The sequence below is a fragment of the Myotis davidii genome, unplaced genomic scaffold, assembly GCF_000327345.1.
Source record: "Myotis davidii unplaced genomic scaffold, ASM32734v1 scaffold710, whole genome shotgun sequence".
NCBI classification, from domain to species: domain Eukaryota; kingdom Metazoa; phylum Chordata; class Mammalia; order Chiroptera; family Vespertilionidae; genus Myotis; species Myotis davidii.
In genome coordinates, this window is record NW_006284328.1 from 1,124,242 (window position 1) to 1,133,579 (window position 9,338).

Here is a 9,338-nt window from a genome sequence, read left to right on the forward strand (position 1 = left end):
GCAAGGGAGAAGGGGGGACTGGACCTAGTCCTAGAGAACTAATAGCTATTCTTAACTCCAACACATCGCACACGTGGTCCTGAGCAAGCCTCATAAGAACACCAGGCCCCGGATTTTATCGTTGCAAAATAAGAAAAATGTGGGTAATACCTGTCCCCTCTACCTCACGAAATTAGCAGGGGCTTCATTTGTTCTTTCATTCATTCAACAGGTATTTATGGAGTGCTTACTGCTTGCCTATACAGTTTCAGAGTGGACATAAACAAATCAAAGACCCCTGTCCTTAGGAAACGTATATTCTGGGAGGGTCAGGTGAATTCTAAGGGTGCAGATGCTAGTGGGACCAATATCATTGCGTGTGGACAGGCCTTAAAGGCTAAGAGCTATGCAGATGGGAGGGGTTATCCCCATAGGGCTTTCTGGTCCTGATGCCCTGAATTAAAAGAAACCAGATAGAAATAGCACCTGACTTCATGCTTCTTCCCAGGCTTTGAGGGCTTGGATTCCGTTGCCCTCTGAGCACACCTCTGGGAGTGCCGATGACATGCAGGAGACAGTGAGACATGCAGCCAGAGCCAGGAAGGCTTGGCAGGCTGCTTTCCAGGTCCCTTGGAATCTCCAGCATGTTCCAAACTCTTGGGCAGGACCAAAATAGTTTATCAGCCAAAAAGCACTACAGAGCTTGTCTGATCTCAGCCCTCAGCCACTCTGAACCCAAGGGGTCTAACGCAGCTCCCCCACTCCCCTCTCCTCCCCGGCAGGAGATGTTCGGGAGCATGTTTCACGCAGAAACTCTGACCGCCCTGTGAGGCCCAGCAGTTCCCAGGCTGCCTCCAGAGCGCATGGCACCTGGGACTTCGTGAAGGATGAGCCTGGGATCACAGCAGATGGCAGGGAGAGGACAGCACCTCCACCAGGACGTTGGCTCCTCTCTCTTCTCCTCCTCCTCCTCTCTCGTCACCCTGCCTCCCTCCTGGCATCTCTAGAGTGAGCCAGTCTCAAAAGCAGGGAAAGCTTCTGCGAACCCTCGTGATGCTGGCCAGCAAGCATCCCGTTTGCTCTCCATGGCGGCTGACCAGAGGCCCTGACTGCTGGACGTGAAGCATGAACCAAGAACAGAAGGGAAAGTGTGGATGCTGACCTGGAGTGAAAGCTTCAGAGGTGTCCTTGGGCATGCATGGCTTGGTGTCACATGGTGTCACCAAGCTGTCACAAGACACAGGAACAAAGTTGCTTAGGACTCTGTCACTTGCCCCTTCCAGCTGCCCCAACTCTGTTCCCGGTAGCTCTGCTCCTCTGGGACCCTGTACTCCCCACAACCCAGGAATCTCTGTCTTGGTGATTGTACAGCCTCCTCCTCACCTCCAGGCTGCTGGGACCTCCATGCTATTCAACACATCAGACTCAGCCTGGGGAGTAGCCAGGGCCCTCAAGGCCAGCAGAACTACCTCCCCAGGAGCAGTTCACCAAGGTTGCTGCCCCAGCTTCCTGAAACATTACCATTCCCCCTGCCCTCAGGGTTGCTTCCTTCCACTTGATAGTAGGAACCCAAAAGGAAGAGGAGGAGGAGAGCTGGCAGAATCCTCTGGCAACCTAGCAATAGGTACCAGTTATTCTGCACAAAAGCTTGTAGGGTTCCCTCTTTGTACCAGAGATGGGGGTGGGGTGCTAGTGCCAACTGAGGGCAAACTAGTGGGACCTGAGTGAGCCTTGACCGTCCTCCCTGACCTGACAGCCCATCAGGGAAATGCCTCCTCCACTTGGGAACTCTGACTTCTCCTTCTTCACTTGGCAAGAGCCAATGACTTTAACTCTTCCTTATCAACTTGGGGCCTGAATCCTTCAGCCAAGCAAGGGAGAATGCCCCCCAAAGACCAGCTACACCCCCACCTAGGCACAGAACATGGAGAAGGGCTGACCCAGATTGGGTCTTCCTCCACAGGGATTCCTTAACAAACTCAGGACCTGAAGCCACCTCCTTCTAGGAAAGATGAGAAGAGGGGTTAAGTTCTCTAGGAACATAAGGAGGTAACTGGAGGAACCCACTGTGACTTGAAAATAAATAGGTTTCGTGAGCAAGTGTTTGGGGAAATTTCCATGGATGTGCACACAAAAAAACACTTTTGGCCTCTCCCCACTGCTTCTCCCAAGCTCCTTCAACTTAATGACCCCTGCCCAACAGGTTGGGCTGGCCCAGCCTAGAAAAATGTACCAATTCCTAACTTCAGCCTGACCTGCATTGTGTGTGTGTATGTTGAGTGAGCCAGTCAGCTAGCAAGTCTTCTTAGAGTTAAAGGAGTGGGCACTGACAAAGAGCCAACAGATTCTTGGCCTACAAGCATTGCTTCTGTGTGAATTATTATGCCATCTGGCTGCCAATGGAACTCAAAACTTGGAAGGCAGAAGACAATGTTATCTGGGATTCACCATGCCCAGCACTCAAAGTGCCAAATTCCAGGAAGACAAGACCTTAGCCAATGACAACTCACCCTCCCCTACTCCACCTCCTTCAGAGTCTAGCTTAGGCCTAGGAGGTGGAAAAAGATCACAGAGTCTCAGGACATCCAAGTCAAGAGATCCCCTTTGAACCAAATGTTTCTATCCTTGGGGACTTGATTAAGTCGCCATTAACCACCAGGCCAGCCCCAGACTTAATGGGGATTACTGACTCATGATGGCCTGGAGTTGGAGCTCATGGAGGGATTCCACAACATGTTCCATTGGAATTGGAAACACAGGGGGGTGGAGAAAGATATTATAGAAAACTTCATTTTTAGAATACTTTGGAAAGAACACAAATTCACATAGACCACTCCCTGGAAATGATCGAAGCAGGAAAGGAGGGCAAGGTGGTGAAATGATCCAGAATTTCAATTCTTAGTGATACAGACCTGTGATGTTGTGGTTCCTGGGAAAGCCAGGATTCTTGAGACATTTGTGTAATTTATTTAATTTAAATGCCTTTCTCCTTTTGTTCATTTTGGTAATAAAGTGCTTTTGAAATGTGAATAAATGCGTGTATTTGAGTGGTTTTCCAGAGAAGATAAACAAGTCACCTCCCAGAAAAGCTGGCCTTGCTTTGCACTGTCCTGGGGGAAAGGAAGCCACAGGAGCTAAGAATTCACCATGAGTCTCTCAGTGCCTCTCCAGGTTCTGGTTTTCCACTCCCAGCAATGAATCAACTCCATGATCCAGCCGAAGAGCAGAGATTAGGGTAAGAAGACTGCGCTAAGGGACCCACATACTCAGGACCAGTTCCCAGAGCCCACTCTGTGATTTCTGTGGCTGTCAGGGAAGTGAAAGCCCCATCATCTCTCTGTGCACCTTTCACATGCTAATTCTTCAACATTCATGAGATGTCTATTCAAGGCCAACCCCATCATACTCAGCAAAGCTGTCAGGGTCCTTGGTTTGGGGGAACACACATCTAGTCACAGCTTTTCCTCCCCAGTTTGTGATGAAATGCACGGAGCATAGCGCCATAGGACTCAACTGTGCAAAGAGTTACGTTGGCTCCCAAGGTTGTCTGTTAACAACAGGAAATGAGAGGAGTCAGAAAAACAACAAAGGTGTGAAGGAGACAGGAATGAAGTGGAAAGAGATAGACTAGAGGCAAGACAAAGCCCAGAGGAAGTACAAGAGGGGAGTGAATACATATCAGAGTAGAAATAAATGGCTAAAAATATAATACAAAAGATCAATGAAACCAGGAGCTGGTTTTTTGGAAAAAAAAAAAAAATTAGATTGACAAACCTTTAACCAGACTCATCAAGAAAAAGAGAGAGATGATACAAATAATGAAATCAGAAATGAAATCGAGGAAGCAATAACTGACATCACAGAAAAACAAAGGACTGAAAGAGAATATTATGAGCAACTAAATGCCAACAAATTGGACCGCCTGGGCAAAATGGACAAGTTGCTAGGAGGATTCAATCTTCCAAAACCGATTCAGGAAAAATCAGAAAACCTGAATAGATCTATTACAACTAATAAAATTGAATCAGTAATCAAAAAGATCTCCCAGCAAACAAAAGTCCTGGACCAGATGGCTTCACAGGTAAATGTTACAAATATTCAAACTATTGCAAAAAAATTCAAGAGGAGGAAAGACTCCCAAGCTCATTTTAGGAGTCCATATCCTAATTCCAAAACTAGATAAAGACACTGAAAAGAAAGAATATTATAGGCCAATGTCCCTGATGAAAATAGATGCAAAAATCCTCAACAAAATATTAGCAAACTGGATCCAGCAATACACTGAAAAAATCATACACCATGATCAAGTGGGATTTATTCTGGGGATGCAAGTTTGGTACAATATTCGCAAATCAATAAATGTGATAAGCAAAATGAAGGATAAAATCACATGATCATACCAGTGGATACAGAAAAAGAATTTGATAAAATCCAACATCCATTTATAATTTAAAAAAAAAAACCTCTCAGCAAAGTGAGAATAGAATGGTCATACTTCAACATAATAACGGCCGCATATGACAAACCTACAGTCAATAGCATACTCAATGGGCAAAAATTAAAAGAATTTCCCTTAAAATAAGAAACAAGACAAGGATGTCTGCATTTCCCTTAAAATCAGAAACAAGACAAGGATGTCTGTTTTACCACTCTTATTAGCATAGTACTGGAAGTCCCAATCACAGCAATTAGACAAGAAGAAAAAATAAAAGGCATCCAAATTGGAAAAGAGGAAGTAAAACTGTTATTATTCACAGATGTCATGATATTGTACATAGAAAACACTAAAGACTCTACCAAAAAACTTCTAGATCTAATAAATGATTTCAGTAAAGTAGCAGGATATTCAGAAATCGGTGGTATTGTTATACACCAATAATGAACTACGACAGAGAAATTTAAAACACAATCCCATTTACTATCACAACAAAAAATATAAGGTACCTAGGAATAAATTAAAACAAGGAGGTAGAAGACTCGAACTCAGAAAATTATAGGACATTGAAGAAAGAAATTGAGGAAGATATAAACTCAGAAATCAGTGGTATTGTTATACACCAATAATGAACTATGACAGAGAAATTTAAAACACAATCCCATTTACTATCGCAACAAAAAATATAAGGTACCTAGGAATAAATTAAAACAAGGAGGTAGAAGACTCGAACTCAGAAAATTATAGGACATTGAAGAAAGAAATTGAGGAAGATATAAACAAGTGTAAGTATATACCATGTTCATAGATTGGAATAATTAACATCATTAAAATGTCCATACTACCCAAAGCAATCTATAGAGTCAACACAATTCCTATTAAAATACCAATGGCATATTTCACAGATCTAGAACAAATATTCCAAAAATTCATATGGAACCAAAAAAGACCCTAAATAACCTCAGCAATCTTGAGAACGAAAAACAAAGTTGGAGGAATCATGATATCTGATATCAAACTATGCTACAAGGCCATTGTAATCAAAACAGCCTGGTACTGGCATAAGAACAGGCATATAGCTCAATGGGATAGAACAGAGAACCCAGAAATAAACCCGCGCCTTTATGATCAAGTACTATTTGACCACGGAGGCACGAGCATACAATGGCCTATAGACAGTCTCCTCGGAAGAAGATGAAGCGGAAAGAGCGGGAGCTGCGACTGCTCATGCGCCGCCTGGACAACGCTGGCAAAACAACTATCCTCAAGAAGTTCAATGGAGAAGACATCGACACCATCTCCCCGACCCTGGGCTTCAACACCAAGACCCTGGAGCACAGGGGATTCAGCTGAACATCTGGGATGTGGCGGCCAGAAGTCCCTGCGGTCCTACGGGCAGAACTGCTTGGAGAGCACTGCCAGCCTCTTCTGGTTGGAAGACAGCACCCACCGCCAGCGCATGCATCTGCCCGCGGGAGCTCCAAGGCCTTTTGGTGGAGGAGGCCATCTTTGCTAACAAGCAGGACCTGCCTGGGGCACTATCTTCTAACACCATTCGCGAGGCCCTGGAGCTGGACTCCATCTGAAGCCACCACTGGTGCATCCAGGGCTGCAGCGCTGTCACAGGAGATAACCTGCTGCCCGGCATCGTCTGGCTCCTAGAGGACATTTCCGGCCGCCTCTTCACAGCCAACTGAGCCGCTCCAGGTGCCCCCACCTCCCAGACCGGGCCCCCCCTATCCCAGACCCTCACCAAGCACCACCCATGGGAGGATGGGTCTCAGCCAGCCCAACTAACACTCCACGCCCCCTTGGTAACCTGCTGCTGCTGCCCACTGCTGCCCCATGGCCAGCCCAGATCCCATGGCGGGTGTCACAGGAGATAACCTGCTGCCCGGCATCGTCTGGCTCCTAGAGGGCATTTCCAGCCTCCTCTTCACAGCCGACTGAGCCGCTCCAGGTGCGCCCACTCGCAGTCCAGGGTCCCCCTACCCCAGACCCTCACCAAGCACCACCCACGGGAGGATGGGTGTCAGCCAGCCCAACTAACACTCCACGCCCCCTTGGTAAAGGGGCTGCCTCTGCTGCTATGGAGACTGTGGCCTCATCCTTGCTCAGCTGTGAGGATAAACTGTTCCTTGTCCTGAAAAAAACAAACAAACAAACAAACAAAAAGACAGTCTTCTCAATAAATGGTGCTGGAAATATGGACATGATCAACCAAAAAAATGAAATGGTTACTATAAGCTATGTACTCTTCTGAGTGCTTTACATATATTAACTCATTTAATCTTCCCAAAGGCCCTAAGAGGTACATACTCTCATTATCCAGAGGACCTGTCAAGGTTTTGTACACTAGATCCTGAATTCTTCTAGTTTCCTCCAATATTTAGGTAGAATTCTCCAGACTAACATCCAATTTTCTCCCTCTCTTTTGACCTGGAATCACTAAGAAACTAAAACTACCCTTTTTCTAAAGCCATGCAAGCTAAAACTGGACAACTGAGTATTCACTTTAGAGAGATCGCTAGAACAGCTGATATGTAGACAATCTTTGTGCCTGTTGCTATGGGGGCCACTCAGATCATCAGAAACAATTCAAACTGCAGACCAAGGAAGCCTATCAGATTGCACTGCTTGCCCTCACTCCATCTAAAGAAGTTTCAAACCCGGCATCTAGAACTCATCTCAGCTGGCTGTTCTCCAAACTCAAAAGCTGAATTTACAATTTGCTCAAACTATTAACCTTTGTTTTACTTTTGTTTCCACAGGAATTTTTTCCCATTAGATTACCTGATTGCTCACAACCTATACAGGCCTAACTTAGACAGAAGCTCACCTAAAACCCATGTCCTGAAATAAAATATTCTTATGTTCATCCCATCATAAGTTATTACGAGGATATATGTTTGCTAATACAGCATGTTGTGCCGATGTAAACAACTTTTAAAAAATTGAAACCCACTTTGATTTATTTGGTTGGCTAAATCCTTGGCTATTATTCTCCCCATATTCATCACATTCACTTTTCTAATATGTTACATATTCTCAAGGATTTTAAATGCCTGTCAGCAGCCACTCACATGCCCAATGCCCAATCCGGATCAAACAATTGATTGAAACCAACAATAACCACATAAATGATGAAGGTGATGACTTCATGGCTCTCTGGCCTGACAACTCAACCAATGGAAACATCAGATATTTCAACCTGATTAGGTCAGCGGTGGTCACCAAGAGTAATGCTGCTGGTCATACTCTTGGCCTGCTGAGAGAATGCCAAAAAGTGGTGAATTGTTAAAATCAAAACTAAACAGAAACCAGCCTTGATTTTCCCTGAGCAGGTAAAACTAGTTTAGTCATTCAAACAAGCTCAACTTAGCTTATGTTGCAAGACTAACTTGACGTGGGTCATTTCTTGCTTATGCCTCTGAAAATCATAAGCAAAACCTGAACTGTTTGCCATGGTTGATATGAAGTAACCGCTGAAAATTCTAATATTGCAACCAATTACTGTGAAGAATAGTCACTGCTTTTCTCACTGTATAAGCTGCTTTATAACAATATAACCCTGATCCTCATTTCATGTTTTGGTTTAAATGCTTCCTGTCTTTGCAAACTGTCTTTTTGGTGCGTGCACAATAATTTTTTTATTCTTTACTACTTCAGTGATTGATTGGTTTTACTTCGGCCGTTTATGAACTTTGACAAGCTTTTATTTTGCTTTCTCCCCAGCACTTCTTTAATTGAGTTAGTGTCCTATTGCAAGGGATATCAGTATCTCAAAGCAGATCAAACACAAACGCCAGGAGCCCTGCCTGACCTCCACTCTGCATCTGCCTGCAAGAGGGCTGGAAACCACAACTCCCAAAAGGCTTTGCGTGCCGGAGGCGGGGCAGTCCCATCGATTGGTTGGCTCAAAGCCCTATGCCAACGATGATTGGTCAGATCTGAGAATGAGGTGGGGCTAAGGCCATGCGGGAATTGGAGTAATGACGGGCGAAGACCGCGGGCTGAACGTTTGGGTCCAAACTCCAGCCGCCGCAGACTAGCAGCTGGAACCTGAGAGAAGTATGGCTCGGCCGTACGTTCGCGTGCTCACCCTGGCGGCTATGCTGCTGCTAGGCATCGCCACCGTCACCAGATCCAAGGGCCTGAGGGACACTGAGCATCAGAGGGCATCGCCAATTCCTTCTCAGTTCAGCCAAGAGGAACGCGTCACAATGAAGGAATCCCTGAAAGGTGAGCCCGGGTCCCCGTCGCCCACCAATGCTCAGCTATGGGTCCCTCTCTCCCAGGCCCAACCCGGTACCCCACTCTCCTGTCACAGAGTGTCCTACACATCACAGCGCAGCCTCGCCTCCATCCCGACACGTCGTGCCCGGGCTTAGGGAGGGCACCTCTCCCACAGGCCTAACTTCTGGGGTTCTCCCGTGTTTTCTGGCTCGCCTGAAAGCTCCAACTTTGCTTCTGTTGGCCGGGCAGTCACTCACCCTAGCCCCTGCTTGCCTTTTCATTTGTACTTTGAAAGTTTGGGCCTTTTTTAAAGAAACTTTTTATTGTTCATAGGATTACAGATATCTCCCCTTCTCCCCCCTTTTACCTCCATGCCCCCCAGCCCCTACACACACACACACACACACACACACCATGTCTTCTCTGCCCTATTGCCCAGGTCCATGAGCTATGCCTATAAGTATATAAGTTCTTTGGTTTATCACTTCTCATCCCCCCAGCCCCACATCGAGGTGTCTCCGTCTGTTTCATACCTCTGTGCTTCAGGTCTTATGTTGTTGGTCAATTCATTCTTGCTCATTAGATTCCCTGACTTCAGAATGTTAATGTGGTCTGGGCACAATCCTGGTAGTCTTCTCTATCTCATCTCTCACATGAGATTTTTGCTAATACTGAAAACTCAAATGTC

The 9,338-nt window shown here is 45.8% G+C and overlaps 2 protein-coding genes and 1 pseudogene across 2 annotated transcripts in view; all 3 read left to right on the top strand.

Moving 5' to 3' along the window:
- Nucleotides 1-2,995, top strand: part of SLC26A9 (solute carrier family 26 (anion exchanger), member 9) — a 42,507-nt gene extending 39,512 nt beyond the window's left edge. Inside the window, 1 exon segment of the mRNA XM_006754419.2 lies at nucleotides 762-2,995. Within this exon segment, the coding sequence (XP_006754482.1) occupies nucleotides 762-809 (48 nt within the window). The 3' untranslated portion in view covers nucleotides 810-2,995.
- A 2,583-nt stretch (nucleotides 2,996-5,578) lies between these two features.
- On the top strand, nucleotides 5,579-6,306 carry LOC102761155 (annotated as a pseudogene).
- Nucleotides 6,307-8,391: 2,085 nt separating this feature from the next.
- PM20D1 (peptidase M20 domain containing 1) overlaps nucleotides 8,392-9,338 on the top strand; it is a 22,765-nt gene continuing 21,818 nt past the window's right edge. The window contains exon 1 of the mRNA XM_006754397.2: nucleotides 8,392-8,656. Within this exon, the coding sequence (XP_006754460.1) occupies nucleotides 8,488-8,656 (169 nt within the window). The 5' untranslated portion in view covers nucleotides 8,392-8,487. The remainder of the gene's footprint in view (nucleotides 8,657-9,338) is intronic.